Source organism: Anopheles bellator, chromosome 1 (assembly GCF_943735745.2).
Source record: "Anopheles bellator chromosome 1, idAnoBellAS_SP24_06.2, whole genome shotgun sequence".
NCBI lineage: Eukaryota > Metazoa > Arthropoda > Insecta > Diptera > Culicidae > Anopheles > Anopheles bellator.
The window spans coordinates 7,548,380-7,575,192 of record NC_071285.1 but is presented as its reverse complement, the minus strand read 5'-3'; the positions used below and the strand labels follow the sequence as shown (position 1 = coordinate 7,575,192).

General features: G+C 49.4%; 1 protein-coding gene across 1 annotated transcript; it reads right to left on the bottom strand.

The window, feature by feature from the left end:
• Positions 1-1,120: 1,120 nt before the first annotated feature.
• Positions 1,121-20,130, bottom strand: LOC131205336 (SOX domain-containing protein dichaete). Its single transcript, XM_058197400.1, has 5 exons — positions 19,898-20,130; positions 19,685-19,833; positions 11,285-11,479; positions 11,134-11,216; positions 1,121-2,231 (listed from the first exon to the last, which is right to left on the bottom strand). The coding sequence occupies exons 1-5, from the start codon at positions 20,128-20,130 to the stop codon at positions 1,572-1,574; spliced, it is 1,320 nt and encodes a 439-aa protein (XP_058053383.1). The 3' UTR covers positions 1,121-1,571.
• Between the last annotated feature and the right edge of the window lie 6,683 nt (positions 20,131-26,813).

Genomic DNA, 26,813 nt, shown 5'->3' with positions numbered 1-26,813 from the left:
CTCCTTTCACCAGCAGCCGATTGTGCCGATTCCGATTCGATTCCGATGGACCGTTCGAAAGATGACTTCCTGTGCGGTGGCCTCCCCGAACTGGAGCGCCGTATCCGTCTAATCCATACTCCAAGCCGCCCATCTTTGGGGGAAGGAATTATTTAAATTTAGCACGCCACCATTTGCTGCGTGCTAATGAACGAGCGTTTCTTTTGCGCGCGCGAAGTTGGGCCAGATTTGCATTCGACGCGGCTGAATTGGCTGTGACCGTTTCGTGAAGGAACGCGTTTTTCCTTTGGCGAACACGGCCGACGTAGCGCGCTGATTTTCGTATGAATTTGCGGTCATTAGGCACAATCGGTGTCGGCGAGTCGGCGTGTGAGCTAATTCGATTGAAGAATTTCCATTTCGACACCAGTTTGGGGGGACCCATTTGGGGCTAGGTCGTTGGGAAGGTGCTTAGGCTTAGAATGGGACTGGGCAAGAAAAGAGAAGGGAACAAGGGCTTATTATGGGCTTAAAACATTAATTTGTTTTCGATTGAGTAAACCCACAAATGCTGTTCATTTTTCGAAAACTTTACCCGTTGGCAATTCAATTGTATTTTCAAACGATTTCAATCTCAAATTCAAATTCTAATCTTTCCCCGCAGCGCCACCTCGCGGTGAGTCGAATTACAGGGTGCCATCTCGTGGCGAGAGCCAAAACTACGTTATACGCATCGGAAGCAAAAGCATACAACGTTGTGTGGAATTCTAGCCGCCCGGCGGCCAGCCGCCAACGATTCAAGCTTTTTCAAATGGCCGTTTGTTTGAAAATATTTCAACAAACTGAATCCGCGCCGTATTCATATTCAACAATCACTTGTTCGTATTTTGTACTATAATAAAAAGCGTTGTTTGGTTCAATGCATGTAATTTATCATTTTAATGTTTGTTCATTTTATTCATGAAACTATTTCATTGTATTTGTATAATATTCATTATTTATTTAATTTAATATCATTCCTTTCTTTTCTCGCTCCGGCTCTCGCTCTCTTTCTCTCTCTCTCTCTCTCTCTCTCTCTCTCTTGCTCCACGTCTTCGTGCTATCGTTACATCGTTCGGCCTTTCGTTCGATCATCCCAGGGGATGCCCTCCAATGAAACTCGCTCCCAATGAAGAAGGTTGGTGTGTATATTAATGAATGGAGAAGGTTCTATTACATGTGCTCTCCTGCTGGCTGCTAATGCCATTTCATGAAGTTTTTCCCTGTCCTGCGTCGCTCGTTGTTCATTATGTTGTAGATTTTTAAAATGTCGTTTTTCGGCCTTCATACGCTAACCGCTAACTGCCGACGATCTGATACCCTATTGAGCCTCTGCGGGGGGCGCGCGAAACAACGAAACCGTTTCTCAATAAAAACACGCGAAAACTAATCGAATTTTATTTCAAAACACAATCCGACAACCTCTTTTCGTTTCGTATACTGCGTCGTAAAGTAGAGAGTGCAAGATACGGAAATCGGATCCTAATTCTGTCACGTCAACGACTCATTGCACAGCTTCAGTAGTCTCGGTCGACCATCAGCTCGGAGTTGGGTCAAAAGATGACCGTCAGCGGGCGGCGGTAGTCACCGGGAGAGGAGCTACCGGTCCCGGAAGCGCCGCCGCCACCACCACCAACGCCACCGCTGCCGCTGGCCGCTTGACTGGCGGCCGCCGCTGCCGCAGCCGCCGAGTACTGATGGTAAAGACCGCTGGCACCGCTGGCGCCGAGCAAACTGCCCCCGTAGCTGTGGCTGTGCAGGGGAGACCCTTCCAGAGAGTCCACCAGTTGGGGCTTAATGTCCGCCGTCACGTCTCCAAGTTGGGGCGTGGATTCTCGCTCGTCCAGAACGTTTCCGCTGCCACTTCCGTTCAGCTGGTGCTGATGATTCATCCCATGGTGGGAGTGCTGTTGATGCTGCTGTTGCTGTTGCTGTTGCTGCTGTTGATGCTGTTGATGCTGCTGCTGCTGCTGGGCCGATGTGCCGTAGATTTTGGAGATGTCGAACGCGTAGTTGGCGGCCGCCTGCGCCCGGTCCTGGTACATCTTGGAGTCGAAGTACGCCTTCGTCAGGACGGAGGTGGGATCCAGATACGCGCTGTACGGGTTGGTCTGCGACTTTGACGTATCGTAGAGCGCCCCAGCCGCCGTGTTGAGATAAGCACTCCGGTCCAGGGCGAACTTGGACACATCCATCTGGGAAGAGAGCGATGACTGATGAAACACAATGAGGATTTCGAGACCATTTTCGGAATGTTTCGTATAAACGTAGCTCTAGCCTTCGCGGCTTCTCGATCGTATGCAGATGAAGCGAACAAGCTTGCATAAACGATCCTCCATGATGATTGTAATGGCGATCCCATCGACACCCCTCGAGAAGACGATCCACGAATCGATCGAATCGAAGATGTCTTCGGAATCTTTTAATCCCCCCACCGGTCTCTCAAGTTCTCCCGTCACCCATAAAACTAGCCATTCAAGGATGCTAAGCCGTGAAAAGGTGGCAAGCAATTTCCGGCCAACAAAGCCGCCATCGATGGGGTCCATCCTCGTGTGTCGGGCGTCATAAACCGATGGACCTGCCTTTAATCCGCCACAAATCATATTCCAGGCGCGCGTGATCAATTTCAAAGACCGGCCGTGGGTCCGACGCATAAAACCCACTGGCTTCGATGGCAGAGCATCGATCCTCTCTCGTCGGTTGTGTCTTTGTTCCGTCCAACCCAAGACAATTGTTTCCTAGCGGTCCAAGACCAACCCGTTGAGCATGAACATAGGCGGAGGTGTCTCGGTTCCGATCTATCCACAACGACGCAGAGTTTACGGTGGCGAAATCAATAAAAATGTAAACGAATAAAGCAACCTGGAAGAGGTGGCTTCACTCGATCGGTGTCGAACGCTTCTAATAAATTGTCTCTCGCTCCGGGCAGCGACAGATCTTGACGGGCGCGTGAAGAAGAGCTCAACGCGAAGAGGGTAAGCTCCGATCGGTAGCCCCTTACGTTTCTTACGCATTTGTAGGATTGAAACTATCTTTAATCTCACCTTTTTGTAAACGCCTAAAAGTATGCACCATTTGCTGAAGATGAGAAATGCATTGATCTCTTGTTATTGTTGACTTCCGATCGCATGAATGATCAGTCAAGCAAGCAGAAGACCCACCTCAAGGGGTTCCACCACGCCGCATGGGCGCATTCTTGGTTTCGCCACCAATCAACCGCGAGCGCAAGTGTGAAGCGCACGCGACGGGGGTTCCCGCCTGACGCATCAGGCATTGCAACACCTCGTGACTTGGAACCCGGGGGGGAAGGCGCCCCCCTCGAACCCGTCACACCTCCGAACGGGGCCAGGGACCCGCCAGTGGGCAATAAAAACAAAACCCTAGCGAGCCAGGCATGCAAATCGAAATGAAAAATTCGATAATCCCCCAAAACAAGAAGCTAAAATATGATCGCCCGGCAGATTGGAAGCTTCCTCACGCTGTGCCGTCCGATTGCGCGGGCGGCGGGCGGCCGCTGCTGTATTAATATTCAAATTAGTTCCCCCAAAACGATTCTCCGACGCGCGGTTTGGCACGGACGCTTATCTGGCAGGCCCCATCTCAAGCGGGATGCCCGGGAATCCGGCACCATAATCGAAATCCGGGCTCGGGCGGATAAAGTCCCGACGGCTGCTAATCCCGCCACAGGATACTGACGGGGGTGGGGGTCAGCACGTGCTGCCCGAACCGCGAGCCTTAATGCGAAATTATTGATCATAGACTCATTACTTTGCATGAGAATAGGCCGCCTGTTTGGGGCGCTCGCAGGCGGCGGAACTTGGCTCGGCGTGTTAAGACCCGTTCTAGAGGCTGGCGGTCTAGTTTGGCAACATGACAAAAAAGATTTAGCATAAAGCGTTCTTTATAGTCTTTGAATTCCTGGAATTCTTGATTTTTTGAAAGGTTCAATACAATGGCCACAAAGTGATGATGGCAAAGGCAGGGCGAGATCAAGTGGTTAGGTAACGAGGGCAGCTCCAAGGCCCTGTCACACGATCGTACATTGTAGCCGCAGTCGGGGGCAATTATGCGACACAAATCCCCTTGCACCTAATGTTGCTTCATCAATCGCCAGCCTCCCGGAGCCACGGCGCGCCACGAAGCCGATTAGGCGCATCATTTGTCACGCGCGAATAGAGATGTCAGATCGCTTGTCCCATCTTGCCTCACGCCTACGCTGGGGTTGGCAGGGAGGGTTGGGAGGTGGCCCACCCTCCTTGCCTCGATCAGCGAGAGGATCAACATCAAATCACACTTTTCAAGCCAATCCGATCGAAGGCTGCCGAAGTGGAATTGCATCGCAAATGGCTGGGAGTGATGATCAGACACAGACAGTCGCGATCGGGCAATAGGAGTTGCAGCAGTGAACACTGTAAGGAGAACTGCAACACCCCACGTTGAGCGGTGGGCCAAAGTTATGAATTTAAATAACAAGAAAATAATAAATAACTTCAAATAAATAACCCGTAATGAATGGGAAAGGGGGGTAGGCCCCACAGCTTTATTGTTGTCCGCACTGTTACTGCTATTATTATTACCCCTTTTCTGTCCGCTTTTTTTTTACTCGATTATTTTCAACACCTCGCAAGTCGCGAACGACGCGAGACGCTCGTTAAGACACCATTGTTTGAGTGTCATCTTTCGTCAGAGGTGTGTTCCTTCTTTCGTCGGCCTTTTGGGGGCCGTTTTTGGCCCCCGCCTGGGCCGGGGCACTGTGGCACCACCGTTGTCCTTCCACCCCCGATTCACGTTCTCTCTCTCTCCCTCTCCGTTGCTTTTTAACGGGATGCACTTCCATCGACTTTTGTCGACATTCCGAAGCAAATCCGAAGCCGAGCCAAAGTCGTGGGGCCATTTAGCCTCCTTTGATCGTCGGGACTGTTGCTGTCATTCGCGGTGTCTCTCTCCCCTTTACTCCTCGATTGGGCTTCTCTTTCTTCCCTGCGGGGTTTCTTCAATCGGGAGAATGTGCTACTCTACTTTAAGGGTTAACGCTTCATCCTTAAGATTTATTTATTGTTGTGCAAATTTATTTACCGTACTTTAGCTAGCTCTTTTTCATAATTATTTATGCAATCAGCTTTAAGAAACATAGTTTTCAATTTCATTTATTTTTTCTCAGCCAGAAAAGAAACGCCACCGTTCGATCCTGATCCTGATTCCGGCGTGTGGGCCGCGTACCCAATTTAAATGCATGAAACAACGCATTCCATTGTGCATTTCTGCGTGAAACGCAAAGGCTATTTTGCGCTTCCCCAGGGCACGGCTTTCAGTTGCTTCTGAAGCCGAAGGTTGCCTAGCCGTGGGTTGCGTTTTACGACGGGACCCCCTTTTCACGCGCCTAATGGACCATAATTGGTGGGCTTTCGGAAGGTCCGACCGGGTCCTTCCGGTCCATTCAATCGGAAATGCAACCATCACCTTCAATTAGGCGCGTTGCGTTGACTTTCGCACATTGTGGCTGCTGCCCTGCAACCTGCAGCATCTCAAACGGAGACGTTCCCACAGTCACGGTGCGTGTTGGCAAGGAACAGCCACGACCTTGCCCTCTCTTCAACCGCTAGCGCTCCTGGTGGCCTGGAGTGAAATCCCGCACGATGGGCGACGACTTCGAGGCCTTCGGGCGGTTTGTGACCCGTCGGCACCCGCGAAGATCCTCTATTGCGAGAGGTGTTATTCTTAAATTATACACCTTATCTAGCGCCCTCCCAGCAAGCAGACCTATAATCAAAGCAAAACAACCGCGTCACTTCTAGAAGGGTCCCCGGCCGGGGTGACAAAGTTCCACGGGGTGGTCGGTTTCTTTGTGTGGGAATTGTTCGTAAAAAAGTACCGCCCGAAGGCAGACGCGTCTTCTCAGGGTGCTGGCAAATCTTTTGATAATGTAAAGTAAATAAATACCGAGTCGCCACGTTTCGCCCTCGTGACTTTGTGGAAGCCCCTTTGGTTGCGGTGCGCAAAATTCGCCATTAAATCCAACCTTCAAAAGGCTGCCCTTTTTGGGGATGAAATTTTAACTTAAATTTTGAAACTTTCGCCACCATTGTCTGCATTCGTGCACTCTTAACCTTTCGAACCAAAGATTAGCGTGACATTTGCAACTTCTCGTCTTTCCTTTCGGTTGCCCCGCACAGGAGGAAAAGTTTCGCCCCGTGCAAAATCCTCTCACGGACCACGGAGCTTGTTGCCTCGGGGACGTAACCTTTGAACCTTTGAGCGTGCGAGGTGTCGAAAAAACGGTAGCCAAAAAGGTGGCGGACTGACGGTTCCGCCCTCGGAACGAGAGGCCCGGAGGACGGGCGAAACAGACCGGACCGACGGAGGCCGTCCGCGAAGGGCTATGATTAGGTCGGAAACAAATTGTTGTGTTGTGTTGTGTGTGTCTGGTGGAAAGAAAAGGCTGTGTACGTGGTCCGCAAACAGAAAACATGGCCGGGGTCGCCGGGGCCGCGCAGACCCACATAATGATACGGTTCCCGGGGAACAATGTGTTAAAAACATAATTATATGCCTCCTCGCTCGCAGGAGCTGACGCCCCAAAATCTGGGCCCCCTCCCTGTCAGAGGTCAGAGCTCGCGATGATGATGCGCCGCAACCTGCCGCAACCGTGGCCGGCCCTATTTGGGGCGGCCGCCAAGTGATGAAGCGTTAATGGTATGCTATTAAAAGAAATGATGCGATAAATGTGATATTTTCCACTGTTTTTTCACGGTCGAGGCCCATAATCATTGTAATCGTCAGTCGCGATGCAGCATCACTGATCGTTTGTTTGCTTTGCCTGCGTGCCCAGGAGACACGAAAGGACATTCCTTGCCGATCGATCGATCCGGGCGTATCAATCGACGACACGGGATTCTCTCTGGAAGATTTCTCAGACTCGCGCTCTCGTTTCGGTCTGAGTGACTGACAGGGCACCGTAATTGGCACCGGAGAATGCAGAATCGATGGCGCGAATTTGGATTCGCGCAGACATCATTAATCGATTCACTTTTCACCCCCGGAACGTGGTGAAGCGATGCACTTGCGGTCGGTTGGCTCTGGCTGGTGGAATCGATAAGCAAATGACGGGCGAATTCCAGCGAAAGTGAAAACTGCGCCCTTTAATGCTGAATAGGGCAACTAACGAGTATACGTGATGTGTTAAAAAAAAATCTCACAATTTTGTATTTACGTGGGCTACATGTGTTTGATTTTTGTTTTTTTTTTTGTGGCGTTAGGTCGCTAAACATGTTAGTGACTTATGGTGACAAGTTCGGCCATTTTAAGTGATCAGCCAATGTTGAACAGTTTTGGCTCACCATCGATTTTTCTCTGCTCCAAAAAAGGAATGGTAAAGAATCTTTATGAAATTTTGTGCGAAAAACTAAATTAATCGCGCGGACGCATTCGAAATGTTGACTGTGGCTTATGGTGAAGCTATCATGGCCCATGGCAGCGCTTATCGGTGGTTCAAAATGTTTTTAGATGTGAACTCACGCAGAGTCCGGTTTGGTCGAATGTGAACAGATACAATCGAAGATGTACTCAAAAAAGGTCAATTGTTTTCCATAAAAAATGCCATGAATTAACCTTTCAAATAAATGTTCAAGCATCGAAAAATATTCAGCCGTTTGTCTTTATAACCAAATGAAAAAGTACACGCCAATTAGAGCACCCTGTATGCGTAAATACAAAATTATCCGAACTTTTTGAACACACCACGTAGATTATACGTGGCGCGCTTCATCAACGTTACTTTTAAATCTCGGGACTGTCAATTCCGAAATGTGGCCGACGGACCGTACAATAATATTAGCTATCGATGCGTACGGTGCTATGAATTATTATTATTTTCGATTTGAAAACTTTCAAACTTCACAAACCGAACCCTTTTGATAGTCCTGTGAAAGAAAGGACGGCGCCCTACTTTTAACTGCTCCGGATTCCCAGTCCAAATAATGGCGCAACCGGTCAGTATGTACACTCGCGGAAGGTGCTCGTCATCTCATCGGCGGCCCTTCCGGGAATCCGTCGTATTTACCCCGAAATTCCCTCCACGGTGCAACGCCTTGCTTAAGAGCCTCTTTGTCACATGTTTAGTTTTTCACCGGCACCGGTCGAATTTCCACGCTTCAAATCGGGACATTTGCCGGCACTTCTTTTTATTTAGTTGCGTTCCGTGGGGCGCACACGGGCGCTTGTCATCTAACCAAACACACCGGAAAGTGAGTGAAAGGAATCGCATACAGGACGCCCTCTTCCGCAACCGGGTTGCGGGGTGCACCATCGAAAAAAGGGTGGCCGAGGAGGGTTTGGCGACTTCCTTTTGTCAAGGACCGCGCGGCGCAGCTTGTGTTTGTGTAATTACCGCGCACGCAAATGGTGTCCGGAGAGTGTTTGCTTTTCTAACAATTCAGATTGTTTAGATTTTGTCAGCGACACCCCGAGCGGGCGGGAGAAAACAGAGGTTCGGTTCGATTGACGGCCGCCGGCGGGATGTTTGTTTTCGCCTTCAATTTGCGTTCCAATTTTTTATGGCACGCTAAGGGTCCGATTGAGAGTCGGCGCACCGAGACCGTGAGAAAGCGGAGCCAACGGCGTTGTTCTAGAATTTTGCTGCCATTTCTTAGCATCGAAACACAGCTCGGCAGCTTTTTGGGGGGCTCAAAAAAACCGGTAGCCCTTCATCGGTAGAGGATGATGATCCGTAATCAGGTACCGGTTCCGAGGCTCGGGTAATCGGTTTGGAGCTCGGACTCGAATCAGCGCAAAACGATTGATTTCACAGGGATTCGATAAGGGGCCCGGGCTGAAGATGAAGATGTTACGCGCCTGGTAATGCTACCGGGCACTCGGCATTACTAACGGAGGCGGAAATCGGTGGAAAATCCATAGCAAATGGAGCGGAAAATGGTGCCGATCCTCGTTTCGAGATCGAGCCACGGTAAAACGATCGCTACCGATGAGCGATGCTGATGAATGTGGTTTCTTCGGGAGGAACCGATTCTTCGGAGTCAGAAGGAAATTAAAAACTGAATCAGCCCGGGCAGCTGTGAAAATGAAGTTCTCAGCAGCTCAGTGGACGTGAGAAAATATGTAGCGCACTCCACAACATAGAAAGCCAGACGATGTACAAGCTAATCAAGTCTGCTCCGGCCGCTGAAAGATCAAATGGCGATGAAACAATCCGTACTCCCGATCATAAGAAAGCTTTATGGAATTCACCAAGTAAACAGTTAGCTAACCTGATAAGAGCTCTGGTATGTCCAATAAATAAAAAAAATAATAACAGTAGTCATCCCTCAACCGAAAACCGTAAAGGGATCCACTTAAACGATCAATCAATTGGTGTAGCAAACAAATCACCGTTTACGGGTCGGTTCTTCGTCGGGCCTAAAACAATTATCCCATCACAACCGGGTTAAGACACATGCACACACACCGTTTAAGACCATCCGGGGGCCGCGATCGATCGGATTCGAGTCGTCAAATCGATCACCGAGGAGCCCGGGATCGAAGCTCGGGAGCGATAATTCCTATAATTTGATCGGTCATCGGTGGAAACCGTCGAATTATCACTTAAAACTCCACCGCAAGCGGAAGCAGGGAAGGCAGGCAAGGGGCTGTAAGTCCCTGCCTTGCCCTCCCCAGCCCACCCGATTAACCCGTCCCGGGCGTGAAAGTGGCGTGCCGAGCTCTCCGAGCCGGGGGAACCCAAAGTGTTAAATCATCAAATTAATCTTGTAATCATTTTAAACACAGCCGAACGGAGGCGGAGAACCGACGGGTCCGAAAGACAACTTCATCAGCCGGGCTGCCTCCAAGTACTTTGGCCCAAGCTTCTGGTCCCCGGTGGGTATCGTTTTCGGTACTCGATGTCGGCTCAGCCGCCTTTCCCAGCCCGGTTCGTCCCGGAACGAACGAACATGACGGAGTGAAAACCCGTTTCTCTTCGACTCGATTGCCTCGCCTAGAAGTCCGGTGCCCAGCGAAAGGTGGGTTCGGCCCCTTTAGTTTCGGGGAACGAACGAACGGAGCGAGAAAAACAGTGAGAAGAAATCTTAATCATAATCGGCTCCAATTATAGATGATTTCACAGTCAAAATGTTTCTCCAGCAATCCGGGGATGCGCTTCTTCCCCTTCCGATGCTTATCGATCGTCAGTCAGAAGTCAGTAGTCCCGGCTCCCGGCTGGCTCCTGTACCCAGCTTCCCGGACTTCACGGAATCTCCGGACAATAGAGCCCGTGTGTACGTGACCAACTGTGGCGCAAAATGGCCTGCGACTGGAAACGGGAGCGTGCAATTAAGTTAATTAACTTGCGCACGGTGAAATGGCGTCAGCTGACGGCTGTCGGGAGGTCCCAAGAAAACGATTTACCACACTCCCACGAAATCACAACCCTGGGACCTCAGAACGCGAGAGAGAGAGAGAGAGGGCCCATTTCCTCCTCAGGAACCAACCTTCACGGAAGACCATCACCATGACAAACAACTAATCAAGTGAGTGACAAATTCCCCAATCAAGACCGGGCCAGCTACCGGGCATCCCTGTCCTGGTCCCCGGATGAGGACGATGACGGTGACGCCACAACGACCAGTGTAATAACCCAGTGTTGTGTCAAGAGTTTGGCTGCGCTGCGGTTTGGCTACCGCGCGATTTTGGCCAACATTACCAAGATGATGTTTGCTGGATGCTGTCGGTCCACTAGGGCGTAATTATCAACTTGAGATCGGACACAGGTGAGCAGATCTTCGGAGAAGGATTGAAGTGTGGCCAAGCACTCTGTTTGTCTCCCGGTAATGATCGATCGCCCGGCGCGCAACAATAGGACACCGGAAGGTGAAGATGACTCGTCGAGCGTTTTGTTTCCAACGCAAGTTCCAACCCGAGCGCGCGAGATGAGATAATTGGTACACTCGTCCTCCGATTGGGTGCTCCTGCCGGGGCTCAAGGATAAAATAATCGACGGGCATACAACGGGGCCACAGCGCAATAAATAACGCTCATCGTTTCTGTGTTTTATTAAGCGCCCGGGAGTGTCGAGATGGAAAGACGTTACTCTACGATGCACCCTGCCTGTCCCCGAGGTCTTACCTGAGTCGTGGGAGGACTGGCTTGTGACAGATGACTTCCTAAGTGGTACGGGGCGCCCGGTGCGAAGTAGCTTGGCGTGATTCCTGCCGAAGATGAAGACATTGTTAACAGCGAGCGAGCAGACATTAGCTTTTGAGAGACAGTTGCTTACCGGCTCGGAGCGCATCGACCGGAACGGATGGATACGTCATCGGGTAGGGGTAACCGTCGCGGCGGATCGGTTTCGGTTTCCGGCGCGGCCGATACTTGTAGTCCGGGTGCTCCTTCATGTGCATCGCCCGCAGGCGTTTGGCTTCGTCGATGAACGGCCGCTTCTCGTCCTCGGTTAGCAGCTTCCATTCGGCACCTGATCGGGCCCAGAGAGAGAGAGAGAGAGAACGATGGAGATCAACAATTATTAAACATTTCTTTTTGTTTTATGAACCCTTTCATGATACTTTCTTTCGCGTCATAGCGTTAAGCTGATCCCGACTGTGATCGTAGCATCGATCGATGGATTCGCCGATTGGTTTTTAGGTGAAAAAAGAATGTTTAGATTGCAGATTGTTCCTGGAACTTAAGCACAAATTTATGATTTTATTTGTTTGGTTTCTAACAATTTAACGCTAGATATACCACCGTTTTCAATAGGGTGAGAGTGAGCCCTATACGATACACTTTTTTATTTGGTTATTAAAAACAAATGGCTCTTGATGTTTTATTCAAGACATTTTTTATGACAAACAATTTTGCTCAAATGTCTATCACGGCAGGCTTAACAGTGGGCCATTCGTTCGACCTATTTTTGAGTACATTTTCGATTGTCTCTGGGCCTACCTCGGCAATGGCAATTCGAATATGGGTCAAGAGGTGGTCAATGGTGGTATTAACATAACTATTACGTAGCTATTAATATAACCACCGAGGTGGAAATTAGCTTCAATGGAATGAGATTTACAAATCCACTTTGGAAATGAGTTTTTCATATTTTCCAATATTCGGCAATCAAAATTGTATTTTATACAAAATGTCTTGAATGAACCGTTCAAATGAAACTTCAAGCATCGAAAAATATGAAAGCATCAATTTAAAAAATGTATTTTATATGGCTCACCCTTGTACCAGACCGGTCAAAATGACCGCTACGGTATATCTAGTGTTAATCAAGTAGATAATATCGATTTAAGCACTGAGCCAAAAGCGCGCAAAAATTTAATTCATATAAGAAGTATTTAAAAACCTGTACGAAGAACGGCCGGATAATGGGTTGCATTTATAGAGCCGCTTGATACGAAATCAATGCTTGCCATCAAGAAGTACATGATCGAACGGATTGATTAACCCTGAAGGGGTTCCGTTCTTATCGCCCATTCAAACCCAGGGGACGATGTTGTCCAGAGGTTGGTAAATTGGAAAAACATCCCCCGTCCCGAATAGATAATCACAAAACACACAAATTATCCAACCAAACAAATATCGATACGCCAGCTCGTCCCGTGTTAGTCGATTGATTTTGCATTAATTTCGTAAACAACGAACGGTAAACATTGTTTAGCTATAATTTGAAACCCAACCCGTTGCAACCCGCCACCCGTGTGCCACCCGGTAGACGCTTTTTCCCGCTTTCAGGCCGAGAGGATTCGCCCGGGAGCCGAGCCCATCATCATCATCGAACGAATCTCTCCATTGTTTCCGAACCCCTCCGGACGACGGCAGGGACTCCGGACTCCGGAGGGGACTGACGGGCCGGAAATTGCACTCCACCACCAACCGGCGGGAGGCGGGATAAGCACGATTACACGTCCCGCTCAACAGAGAGGCCAAACTACAAATATTTGCTCACATCCTTAGCAACAATGACGCTGCATTGCATTGTGTGCCGCCGCCGTGTCCCGCGTCGAGCGGCCCACGTGTATGTCCTCTCGTGGTAGGACACCCACCCACACAGCCGGTCGATGGCCAACGGGACAATACACAGCGATCGCAAGGAAAATGCATCGCCCGGCAGCATTTTTCACACTGAACCGACCCGGCGGGGTTTTGTTGCTCTGTTGACCTTCCGCGCCGGGTTGATCCGGGCTGTTGTGGAATTTTGCTCCTGTTTGCCGTTGGACCAGCCGGGCATTGTAGCCATCCATTCCGGTTGCCGGTGATTGCCGGTGATTGTGCGGAACTTTTCCGCACATTTTCCCGAGATAGGCCATTGCATCGCCCGGGCCGGTGGCCGAGTATCATTCGGACTGGAAAAACGGGCTTGCAATCCCAAAACGGCAAGTGGTTAACTGCATCCCATGTGATCACTGTGCCATGGGTTGTGATCGAAAACGGTACGGTTGAATAAATTAATGATTTATTCACAACGTGTGCGCCGGAAAGTTTGAAACGTGAAATTTTAATGCCCGAGTTTTGTGTGAGCCACATGACTGGGCTTAGGCAATGGGCACCAGGACGGCATTGTGTGGTGTATGTTAGAGCAACAGAAAGTGCATCGGAGCGTCAGTTTGGTTCGTTAGGTGAACTTTTTTGGGGCCATTCCGAACAATCCGTTTGGGCTCGCTACGGTTGTCAAATAAATATTGAATTGCGAACAAATAAATGCGTACTGGCTTAGGTTAAGTTAATAAGTAGTCACATTTTTAAAGTGTAGAGAACTTTAACTTGGAAAACCAAACAAAGCAAGACTAAAATTTTCACAATGTTTATAGTGGCATTTGCGTTAATTTTCATTTAATGTATATTTTTTCTTAGAAGCACGGAAATGGCCGTACTTAATTTATTTAATAGTTAGCTTAATCTAACTTAACAAGATTGTATTTTTATAAGATGCACGTAGAATTCCCTCCAATATTGAATGGACTTGTTCCGGACTAGCTTGGCTGTAAAATGTTGATGTTGTTATCAGGTTTGATTAGTTTGTTTTGTTTCTGTAGCAGATTACTGAATGTCTCTTTTAATATAATGTTATTTTTAATTTAATATTTTTTCTAGTTCTCCAAGGATCCAGAATACTGGAATCGAACTTTTAACACAATTATCAAACTATCGCACATTGTTCATCGGTGTTAACGGGCCCAAAGGATCTACTTTAAACGAATCGATATAAATATGAATCAGTCAGCCATCGTCATGAATCGCTGCCACTCCACAACAGTCTAACCACAAACACACCTCGAAACAATGTATTTAATTTCAAAAACACTTGAAGCAATTTGTTCCAATTGTGCCGCCGACAATCGGATCGGCGTAACCACAAACACACTCGAGGCTGCTCCGGGGCGGCTAAAAACTAGCTCATCCATTCTAAAAGTCCTCAACAACACATACTTGGAGCTCGCCGATTATGCTGAAATAGTGCCCCGATTATGCTGTTGGCCAACACGGGCACTGGCAAACCGTGGGCCCGAGTGGCCCTGTTCGGGAGTGATAGGCACGATCACAATTAATTAATACAATCACCCAAACGTGTCGGCGGTGGTGATGACGATGCCGAGTGCGTGCTGAACGTGATTTCGGCTCTTCCGGCCCCAAACCCGGTGATTCGTAGATGGCCCTTCAGCGATGTATCGTTCCGTTGCTTCCACAAAACTCCGGAGCCGTTTCGTCTCCTTGAGCGGCTTTTCACTCGCTCGAGTGCCACACAAAAGGACCAGAAGTTTCCACCTGAAGGGCGCACTTGCTTCCCGGCCCAAGAAACTCGCACACGAAGCCATGAAATGGGAGTTTTCCATACGGGCGCCGGTCTGCCGGTGGTTCCGAAATCCATCCCACAAACCCGTCACAACCGGATACGAAGGAGTAATCTCGGACGTCCGCCCGCGTGTACGCTCCCCCTAATTTCCCTCCCCCACACACACGCACCATTGTCTTCGGGACAGTCAGTAAAGGACACCGAGATGTGGCCCAAGATCCAGGACCAAGATGGGGAATGACGGCCCGGCCGCGCACAATGATGGCAACACATGTTTCAGATGAGAGAGAGGAGAGAGAGCCAGCAACAAATCGTACGACCGGAAGTGCAGGATGGTTCCCGGAAAACAATGGCCGCTTTTCCGGCTCGCTTGGCAGCGATTCCGATTCCGAACGTCCAGCAGTCGCAGTCCGCAGGATTCCGGATTGTTGGCAGGCTTCGTTGAACAGAAGCCCAGGATGGTCGTGGGTTCGGTTGGCGCACATTCCGGTTCTGCTCTCGGGTGCCAAACAATGGCAATGCACGGCACAATCGGCACAGAACAACATTGTGCACTCACATACATTATGCTTGAATAATGTTTTAAAATTCTGCGCCTTTCTGTATATTCCAGGCTCAACGAGCTGGGGCAACGGAATGTTCCCCGGTAGGTATACCTGTGTTTTTGTGAGTGTAGAAAAAGGAACGGAGTGCAGTCAATCATGGGAAGTGGCCGATTTTTGAGGAACACACGAGGCTCAAAATTTTGGTTATTCGTACATTTCAACTGCGTTGCTGCGAGCACCTGTGTTTCGGGGATAGCTTCCAAATGGCAGATTGTTAGTAGAAGAGAGACTATGCCGATCATCCATTGTTTGTTCACGTTGTTAGGTTGCTCTACAAACAACCATTCTGGAGTATCATGGGATCATCGGCACATGAAATGCGAGTCGAGTCCTGAGCCATATTTAAAACATTTTATTAGCAAAGGTTCATCAGTCGCAGTTTGAAGTTTGAATTTTATATTCAATGAGCTAATGTTCATATTGGGATGACCATAAATAATGCTTTACTAAGTCGAATTCGAAGTATCTATAAAAGTGGAGCACGGCATCGTTAAATTTATGAAACAGACGAGTGTTTAACAAAATCTCATAGCAGTCATACAGGGTTATCCATTTGGTGGTGCTTTTACTGGCTGGTCTCGCTTCATCCCGGTCTCGTACTTTGCGGTTTTTTAATATTTTTCAATTGTCAAACTTTTAGTTTAATTTCTACCATTTTATAAGTCCTTTAGCAACAGAACAACATGTTAAAATTATAAAAACTTTTGTAGTAAGTGGGGATTTCAGAACACTCATCAGCTTCATCCAAATTGTCTTCAGCGACAGCGTCGTTGACACCGTTGGACTTTTTCTTGTGGGGCAGCGCAAAAGATTGTACTTATGATGACAAGCCTGCAACTTTGGAGCATTTGAAAAATAACATTCGCAAAGTTAACACACGAAGTAACACACAAAATGTACAAAAAAGTCATTGAAATCATCTTATCAGAATCGATTGAGGCATAGGTCTCGTGGCAACCATCTGAACGACATTTTTATGATAAGAAAATATTAATTTTTCCTGTGTTTTTTATTTTGATTTTAAATGACGAACTGGATGACCCTGTCTAAAGGTTCACAAGTTTCTTATTATTTGTCTGATTTGTCTGAGGTAAATGAATTCCCCCTTAATGTATTTAAAAGCTTTACTTCAAAACTCTCTAATCGGGTCGTGGTACCTTCTTTTACCAATAAAGCAACGTCATTACAACGGACTCCCCCCGGTGGGTTCATGGAAGCGCACCAGACACACCCGCATCAGATAAGACCTGTTTCCCGCCTAGCCCGCCCTGCGCATTATCCGCCCTCTGAGCGGTCCACACAGACACGCGACACGCAGCGGAAAACCCGGCGCAACCGTCGGTTGTCGGATCCCACGGCGACCGTGGCCGGCGCCATATTGCACGGTCGGTTGATTTGCGCCACGTCATCAAACACCGATTGGGAAATCTGCGTGTGACATGTTGCCAAACATCCAACCGGAGTCCCTGGTCCTTGGCTGTGTGAATTGGTAGGGTGAATCTCCGCCGTGGGCCGTCGACGGTGACGAGACGAGATAATAAATTCAAACTCAAGTAATCCAAATTATCATATTTCCCGGGCCGTTTCGGGATTCCTTTCCACCGGTTGCGGTGGCCAAGGAGACGGCCGTCGGCGGCGGCCGCCGAACGGCGCGCACGGCCACGTGACTCAGATTAACCCTCTTCTCAACACATCATTTCATCGAAAAGCGGTTTTAATTGAATGATAATATAAATTGAATTCGCCACCCCGGCGCACGGCCCGGCCCGGTATCGGCGGATTCGGAAGGATTGGATTCCAGGCTCCGGGCGTTCGTCCGGGCAGCTCGCTTTAAATTTGTAAATTGACCTACACACGGATGACTCCAACGGGATGACAGCGCGAAACATGACGTTTGCGGCGTAAAGTCACGTGCCGTCCTGTCACTCCTTCCGGTGGCCCGGATTGTACTACTCCATTGTGGGCCGCTTCTTCATCAGCTTGCACTTTTCTAAATTGAAGTGAAAACCCCGCCGGCGACGACCGTAAGGCATTGTGGCTCTCGGTTGAGTTGGAAAACCCGGTGAAATCAAACCTGAGTGCCATTTCCACTCGGGTCAACACGCACACGCATGTTGCGCTTTTAGGAGATGATTGTTTTTTGCTTTCTTCGCCCAACGGCCAACCGGGAACAGCAACAGATCGCCTCCGCGGGTCGCGGACACAGTGTCTCGGGACCTCGGTGGTGCGCGAGTTGGGAAATAATTACTCAAATGGAGAGGCAACCTGCCGCTTTGTGTCGCTTGTCGCTGGCGCAGAACAATCGGACGGAGGAAATTGAAAACTTGCGACGACGGGATGCGATACAACACTTCTGGGGCTTGCGTAACGCGATGGAAAACCTGTTTCCGGTTCGTTGGCGGTTAATGAATTTTCTTTCAAATGGTTAGAAAAGAGGTAAGAAACTATCCAGGAGCCAGGAGGAACTCTCTAATCCATCCACGATTTGGAGTCGTCGTCATCCTGAGATGACTTTTCCAGGAACGGAGCAAGGAACAAAGTCAACAAATAAAAATTACGCACACAGGACCTGGTCCAACAATCAATTTCGTTGGGCATCGGAAGGGACGCCAAGTGCCGACTGTACATTCAAAAAACCTTCAAAATCAATCGCCTTGCGTTGATTTACTCCACATATTTCATCGGGCGATCGATCGATCGATTGCAATCACATTACAACGCGCGAGCATAATGCTCGCCGGTCGCACGAACGGAAAGACACCCGAAATTGAAATTTACCCTCAATCCGGGCACAAAAGAGGCACCATTTCGCAACACAAACCGCCGCCGAACGAAAACGGCCTCGCATTTGACACATTCGAGCCCTTTTCCTTTTGCGTCGGCTCACGTCCGACTCTCGGGCGGCCTCGACATAAATCCTTCAGCATGCCGGGACTCTATTTGCATAGCACACGGCGCTCACGGTTGTTGGATGGCCATCGCCGACAAAGGCCCTGGGCAAATATCGCGTGGTGGGCCTGTACCGAAAACTGCGCGACTTTCCATTGCGTGCCATCGATTTCTGCCAACAACTACAAAAAAACCAGTGAAATGCGCCCGAAACACTGGCCGCACCGTTAGTTACAACTCACCTCCCGAATTGTCCGCTACTTCAACCGAAAAAAAAACGGCCAACCAACCAAAGTGCCACAACATGACGAAGTTGTGTTCCACCCCTTCGGGGATGCCGGGGCCGTGGAAAAGCCGGGACCGGAGGTTGCGTTTGTGGTGACGTTGTTTAGAAACGACGACATGTGACATGTGACAGTGGATCGGATAAGAGCCCCGGGTTTTCCTGTTTGTGCCCGACCAGCCCCGGTATTGGATTGGGCGCATTGTTTGCCACAAACATTTCGCAATCACCGGTCCATGGTCGGTTCCCTAGGTTTTTCCGGCGTTTTTTTCCCGAGTCTTTTGCCTGCTCGACTGAGCTAGGAATTTAATAAACTCCTTCCGCGCCGTGCCGTGGAGATGAATTTCCCCGAGTTTTCCGAGGTGCCCCGGGACCTGTCCGGCACGGAATTGGATGAATGAAGCCATAATCGGTAATTGAGTGGCCATTCTTCGTGGAAAAGAAAGGACGGCCCACCCAGTGGAGTGGGTGGGCCCTCTTCCCATTGTTTGACGGACACGCTCGAGGTCGGTCGGTGGTCGGCCAGGAGCACCCTCCTGGATCGAGCTAATAAAGGGCGCATTAGGTTTGGTGGTTTCTTGGAGACTTGCGTTTTTATGACACCAAACCAATCGAAGCGAATCATTGCCCACCGATGACGGAGCCGACGGAACTGTCACTTGTTGACACCTTCCGGGGCATCCCCTGCCTGGGCAAGTCCTCGAGAGGGGAACGGTAAGACAAATCACTCGAGTACCTCGAGGCACACACATTAGCACCCTCCAAGTCGGGAATAAATATCGTTTTAACGAATGCAACGACCGGTGTAAGTGTGAGGCTCCCAATTTAAAGCTCCCAAATGTACGCGCCAGGACCAAGACCAGGAATATCGGATGCTTATCGCTATCCCTTTCTCTGTTGGTGACACTTCCGAACCGTCATCACAGTCCAGGCCCTCGACTCACAAAAGAGTCGGGAAAAGAGCGGGCGGAAAAATAAAGATGGATGAGGCTGCTCCGATATTTTCCCCGGAAAAACGCGCGGGGAGGAAAATCGATTTTCGCATCGACTGGAGTGGATTGGCAAACAAACACAGGCAGAACGGCAATCGATTGTGTGGGGACTTACCGAGCCGCTTGGAGATCTCCGAGTTGTGCATCTTCGGATTGTCTTGGGCAATTTTCCGCCGCTGCAGCCGGGACCACACCATGAACGCGTTCATTGGCCGCTTGATGTGCTCCTCGGTCGGCTTCTTGAGCATCGCCTGGCTGAGCAGTCTGGCAGGCGAGAAGGACGCGGAATTAAGGGAACCGGGCGCACCTGGCCTACGAGCCTACTTACCCGTTGCTGGCCGCACCGTTCAGCAGCCCACCGACGCTCTGGTGCAGGTTGGTGGTCTGGGAGTTGTGCAGGGCCGATACGGACGAGGCATGCAAATTCTGCGAGTGCAGCCCGAGCGAGTTCAGGGCGGCGTGTGATGATTGATTCGCCAGACCCTGCGACGTCGGTATGGAGAGCGAGTGCGGGCCCAGCGATAATCCCGGTATCGATAGTGACGGTATCCGATCCATCATTTTTGTGGGCGCTCGGCGCGCGGTTGTTAGGCTTCCGAGCCGATGTTTCGCCTGACCGGAGGCCGGAAGTCCTTGGGAACCGGCGCAATGGGTGGCCCGCTGGCGAATGGGTGCTGCAACGAAGCAAAGGATACAGGGAGTGGGTTCAATGTGGTCTAATGTTGGCCGGGGGCAACATAGTCCAAGACACTTTTACTCCCGGTTGGCTCCATAAAGGAATTCGCGCAGGAACAAGTTCTTGAGCCGTTGGGCCTCCGGATTAAGGTGCAAAAAATGGCGAATGCTGTCAGACGGGAAAACGGTCTGCTAAATAGGCAGCACCGCGACCCCACGGTAGCACTGGAACCCTAACCGGCTGGGCCCGCTAAAAGGATTCGTTCCAGGCTTTATGTTTACGCGCGGTGATCGCCACCACGATCAATCTGTTGCTTCTGATGCTCCTGGTCGGCCCGGAACGACCCCCTCGGAATGGCAGCATAATTATTTATCTTCGCTTCGGACGCTTCGGATGATGGAAAACGGCAAATCACGGCTGGAAAACGGTCACTCGCCCCGTCCGGTGATCGTAGGCGAACGATTAAAGGCTCCGGATTACTGGCCGGCCACCACCAGCCCGCCACGAGGAGAGGTTGTAAAATATCCAATTTACGATAAAAACTTCGCCCCGCGTTTTGATCTTCTCGGGCGGCTGGCCGGCCGGCCGGTCGGTGTTCCTTGGCCCGGTCCTGGTTCCGCGGGGGCCGTGAAAGTGATACGGGCCTGTTTATCAGCGTCATCTCCGCTGCCGCGCTCGCCCCCGAAACCGTGGCCCAGAATCATGATTAACTTTAACGTCCAATCAAAGCAACAAACGGCCACGACAGTCGCGCCCCGGGTCGGTCGGTCGCGGATCGTCGTCGTCGTCGTCGTGGAACGAAAAATACAAGTAGCCATAAAAACCGGTGGGACACCCCGTCGAGTAGTGCCGCGACTGTGGCACCGCCGCTTGCCGGCAAACGTGCTGTTGTTGACCACGTTTGGCTACTTGGGAATGCCACTTCCGAAGCCATCGAGCCCGGTAGCCCCGAGTCGGTCCGTGTGGGCAACGCATTAGCGCAAATCAGGAGAGTGACCCGAACTTTCCGTATGCGACCCCGAGTTTCCAGTTTTCCAGCGAAAAGTCCCTCCAGCTCGCTGCAATTAATCCGGTTGGTGCGATTGAGGTTTATGGAACTTGTTACTAATCGGAAACTGGGCGCATCCTTCTTTCACTAAACTTTTAATGCTTCATGCCTGTTTTCTGTTAGTTATGATTTAATCATTCATTCTTCTTGTTTAGCGATCATCGTTGTTCCGTATTTGGTCACTCTTGTTATTGAAAGATTTTGGAGCTTCTTTCATCTCTTTTAGTGTGTTTTGTTGATTTATTGTATTCCCTATTATTTGTGGATCAGTTTTGACTTATGTGTTTTGGCTTGGCAATTTATGTTTTATGATAGAAGTCGATTTCAAATTTCCACAACTCTAAACTAATTTAATTTTTGCTACTCGTTTCTTTTTTTATATCTGTATTGAATTTATTTAAATGTTAATATTAGATAAACTACTTGACATCAGTGGCGTTGCTTTATAGATGAATTTCTTGTTTTGCAATCATCGTTGTTCCATATTTGTCCAATCTTGTTATTATTATCACATGAGAGATTTTGTCATCTCTTTAAGCGAGTTTGTTCGTTTATTGCTTTGACTTATTAGTTTGTTGATTTATATTTCATGATGGAGGTTGGTTTCAAATTTCCGCCACACTATAAAGAGTTTGAAGGATTTGGGTCACTCTTTGTTTTACATTTATTAATTTTATTTAAATGTTAATACTAGCTAGCGTTGCTTTATAGACGAATTTATTAGGTGTTTGCCAAGCTTGAAATTTTGAGAGAATTGCAATGAAGAGAATTATTTTTGTACTGTCCAAACATAACAGAACGCTACAAATAACCCCCTACAGAGAGACACACGAGGGCATAATTTATTGTTAATCAAAGAAATAAAGAAACCAGTTCCAGTTCGATTATGAAAACCTTTTAAAACACATTAATTCATCATCCTGATGCCGGAAACATTCAACCAGCCGGTTGGTCCAGGTCGGTCGGTCGGTTTCAGTGTGATGCTCTCGGTGCTCTCGAGCCGACGCCAAGGTGTCTGTGGGCCGCAACGAGCCACATGAAAAGAACTCCCCCCGAAAAACAATCTGCCCTCCCGGTGAGGGTCAGGAATGCGTGACTACATTCCGCCGGGCTCGCTTCTCCTCGGCCGGGAAGAACATCCGAGCAACATCCGAATGGTCCGATCAAACGCATTCCTGAGTGACAGATTTAAGCACCTCTTCTCACCACGGGGTGGCTAAGCCCGTCGGGTGGGGAGATGTCGATTCCGGGTTCCGAAGTGGTGCCGTGCCTGTGTATGAGTGTGGAGCATAAGACCCCGCGCCCAGGTTAAGGCTGAGCCGGATTGCAAAAGTGAAGTGGATTCCGGAACGGGTTGGGCCGAAGATTGGGTGGCCTCCCTTGGGATGAACGATGAACTTTGGCCTGACCCGGTTGGTTGGAGTGCACAAGTTTCGAGTTGTGGTCGGTAATTTGGCCAATTACTTCTTCTCTCGGGGGGAACCTTACCAACTTAAACTGTAAACGGCTGAGTGAGCAATTCAATTTGTGCTATTCCCTATGGATCAACCCACAAAAATATGTCGAAACAATTGGACACATCCAGCGGCACAATAAGCGTCGAAAGCGGTAAGCCGATTGGGACTGTTCTCTGGCCCGTTCTCGAGGAGCGGCACTAAGCACCCGGCGATGAGTTCGTCCGTCGACTTTCCTGTGGACCAATAAAAGGGGTCCCATCGGAAGAATGCTACGCTACCTTTCCGGCCACCTTGCCGATCGAGGCAAGATCGAACGGGCGGAGAAAGACCAAGTCCAAATGAATCATTAATAAAAATTAAATTATTATTTATTGAAGCTTTGTGACTGGCCTCGGACCCGATTCGGAGCGGGTTCACAATTTGGTTATTGTTTCACGGTCACGTCTCACCGACATCCAACGAAGACCGGTGCAATCTCTTCCTTCTTATGCTGCGTTTGGCCCTCTCGAACCGGCGAACAAACGGCACGGGTTAAATATTTTGAATATTTCGGCAGGTTTTGTATCATCGACAAAGCACACCACAACGGGGATTAGGGGCTCCGGGGTCGTTACGGCGCCATAAAACCGTTTCATCTGTTCATCGCGGCCGAGGGCTTAAGGAAGCCCGTTTGCAGCTGCCGGAGCTGTTAAGCTGGGAAAGGATATTGTCTTAGCGGGAGCCGCTTAAAGCGCTGTGCTGGGAAATTGTCTGCTTTTGATGGAACCATAAACGTTCGTGTAAGAACTAAATCATGTTTTAATGATTCTGAATGCGTGGCATCACGGTGGTTTAAATTTATTTTTCAGTCCCAGTGTCTGGGCGAACCCTGCGCTGCAGTCTGCGCCAATTTATCGGCGCCTTATGCGAAGGTAAGGAGTTTTATGTTTGCCAAAAAAGCGCATTAAACGTCCACCGCAACTGAAAGCCGAATGACGAAACTCTGCGGGCTGCCGTCTCGGGATCCAATCGTTCGCGATGATCTTGAAACAACGCGGGCGTGTGCGCGCGCGCGATCCCCGGAAAGTAGCAGTTTTGATTTGAATATTAATGAAAAACGAACCCCGGACGGAACGGGCGAGGTGCGGCTTAATCAAGCCGAAGGAGCCGTCTGGCAACCTGCGGTGCCGTCGGCACCGTTTGGACCTGGGGCTGAGCCCGAGAATCCTCCAGCAGCCGGCAGGATGGGCGCAATAAAATTAAATACTAAAATTTATCATTGGCTGATTATAAATTCATAAGATTTGTTCCGAACGAGCTCACCGTCCTCGGCGGCGGCGTAGTCTTCCCGAGAGTATGCTAATGTCGCCCGAACCCGGCCCGACCCGACGGCGAAGAAAGGCGAATGGGTTTTCTAACACATTTCGTTTTATTGTCTTATGTGCGAGGTTGATTAGGCCGCTCTCTGGTAGCTCTACGCTTACCATCTGCCCGTGCGCCGGGATGATGTCATAAATTGGGAGCTTTTCCACAACTTCACGCTTTTTTCGCTGCCGGAAGCGGCTTCAACAAAACAAAATGGGTCCAACAAAGTGGAGCCCTCATTTTCGATGGTGTCTTTCAATAAATAAAAGAACGAAACACTCAAATTGGTCTTAAATTGAACGAAACATTAGAAAATACGCAACCACTGTGCAGTGCATCGAAACGAGTGCCATAAAGTCGGGAACACGTAGGAAAATCGGTTGATTAACCGGATGTTCTGATTGAACCTTAACACCACCCCATCAACCGTGTGTCGTGTAATGGTCCTCGGGCAGGTGTTTATTTACGGCCCGTTCGAAGAAAGCCCCAAGATCCGTTTAATTAAATGCCCAACCCTTTCCATCGATGGCCCCGAGTCCCGGGACAGCCCGATGCCGACGGCATTAAGCGGAGCAGAGAAAAAAAAGGGGGCGGAAAGAGTTAAAAGGTCCTCTCACCGACGGGGTGGACGGGCGTCGAAGGTCCGCCGCGCGCGGTCCCGGCAAATGATCGTTAATTATTTGCCCCATTATTCGCACTTCAACCGGGCGCGCTAATGATGCAAATGGCAAATAAATGTTCATCCCTCCGCGGCCCGGCCCGTGGCCCGCGGCAGCTCGATGTGGGCCCCGGGGCTCCATCCTCCCGTCGGTGAAGACGTTTGCAAAAAACTAATTAATTTTATCATAATTAATTTTCGCACCTCATCCGCGGCCGGCGATGTCGGCCGTGACGGTATCGATCGAAGATGATTTATACTTTTTTCCCCCGACGGGTTTTGTTTTCCGTTTGATGGAGTTAATTCTGCTTCTGCTCCGGAAATGAGGTCTACGTCAATTAAAAACTATGGCCTAAGGAAAAGGGTGTTTTTTTCACGCATCAGCTGGCCAATAATTCGGCAGAGCACAATTTAAACACAATGTATCGAGGTATTAAAAATCGCGACTAAAATAATGTTCTTTCGAATTCAAGGACATTAGCACCCGAAAGTCCGGGAATGGAAAGTGTGAAAATAGATTAAAATACATATCTAATGTATTTAATGACTATAGTTCGACCATTCCCGTGTGTGTTCAACTTTGTACTGAAACGAGATTGTCTGTGTTAATACCCACCTCAACGAGTAGGAAAGGATTCGAAGGAATTCACTTAACTTTTCAAAATGCAATTTACATCACGTCATTATTTAAAGCAATGACACTCTCAATGGCGGATTATGCCCGGTGCGATGGGACTTTATTGAAACGGAGCTTGAAGATCGAATCGATCACCTTCGAGCTCAACGAGCGGCCGCAAGTGCTGCCAACCAGTCTGGAAGGATCGCAGCCGATTCCACCGTTTTTTTTTTTCAGTCAGGGATTAGGTCGCTCCGTGGCCGACTTGGCGTACTTCGGCAACGGTGCGATCGTCCCGACCGCTGAAAAGGTTGGTGTAAAAATGATTAATGCTGCTCGGTTTAATCCCTGCTCGAGGCACGATCACCGCGAGGATCGCCGCTGGGACGTCGGGTACTTTAATTTTCTTCTCTCTTGTCCGCCGTCGGGCGTTGGGTGAAATGAACAAAACTGTTTGTTTTCGCTTTTGTTCTGGACCTAAAGGCCCAGAATGATTCTGGTGCGTGCTCCGAACCGTTGGTCCCAGCGTTGTTTCATCGTCGATCGTCATATTTTTCCGGACCCCGCGAGTGGCGATGACGGCACGAAATCCCCGAGATGATGTATCTGCGCGGTACGTAACGATCTTCAACTTCAACGGAGAAACAATCGAAATTCTTTGGGACTTTGGGAGGTTTTGGACAAACAGAAAATTAGAAGCTTCGTTTCGATGTAGTTCAGTTCATCTTTTCCCATTCCCACCATTGGATTTATGCTACGCCACGAACGGATTACTTGTCTTTCCGTTCGTTCCATTTTGTTTTCGACTCCTTTTGTCCGCACGACCAAGCAGCAGCACAGCATGCATCCCGTTTTTCGTTCTCCACCGAGAGGGCGATGACGACGGTGGAATTGAAATCAAGGAGTCAAGGCCTGGTCAGGCCCGCCACCCCTCCCAAGGGGCCACCACCCATCCTAATCATTTACAAAGGAGCGAGAAATAGTCGCAACGGCACAAAAGCCGAACACTGATATGCATACAGCGTTAACAAAAACAAAAATCATCCACACAAATGACCTGTGACCGGGCAAGGCACGGAAGGCGGTGGTGGCGGGGAACGGCAACAAAAAGCGGGCAGAAAAACACTGGCCCTAAATAAGCATAACGCGACGCGATGGAGCAATGCAACGCGCGCGCCGGAGTTACAAATGATGAACAAGCCGCGAAGCGCGCCAAACCGAGACGCCGCCGCTTGACACGTTCCCGGTGATGATCCTTGGTACAATAGTTGCCTGTTTATAATTTGGGAATTTTCTGCTGTTCGCCTGTATTTAACCCAATTTTTTGTGCCCTGATAAAGTTTTACTTTTAATGTTTAAAATGAGCCAAGCGGCTGAGAGTTCCACAAACTTATCGATCGATCGCAAGGACGGGACAAGGCGAGTTAACGGCTGCGAGAGCACGA

Coding starts and splice junctions, on each gene's coding strand:
- LOC131205336 (XM_058197400.1), bottom strand. CDS start 20,130: ATGATGGATCGGATACCGTCACTATCGATACCGGGATTATCGCTGGGC. Junction 11,480..19,684: donor GGAGATCTCCAAGCGGCTCG/GTAAGTCCCCAC, acceptor GGGCCCGATCAG/GTGCCGAATGGAAGCTGCTA. Junction 2,232..11,133: donor CCAGTCCTCCCACGACTCAG/GTAAGACCTCGG, acceptor GTGTTTCATCAG/TCATCGCTCTCTTCCCAGAT.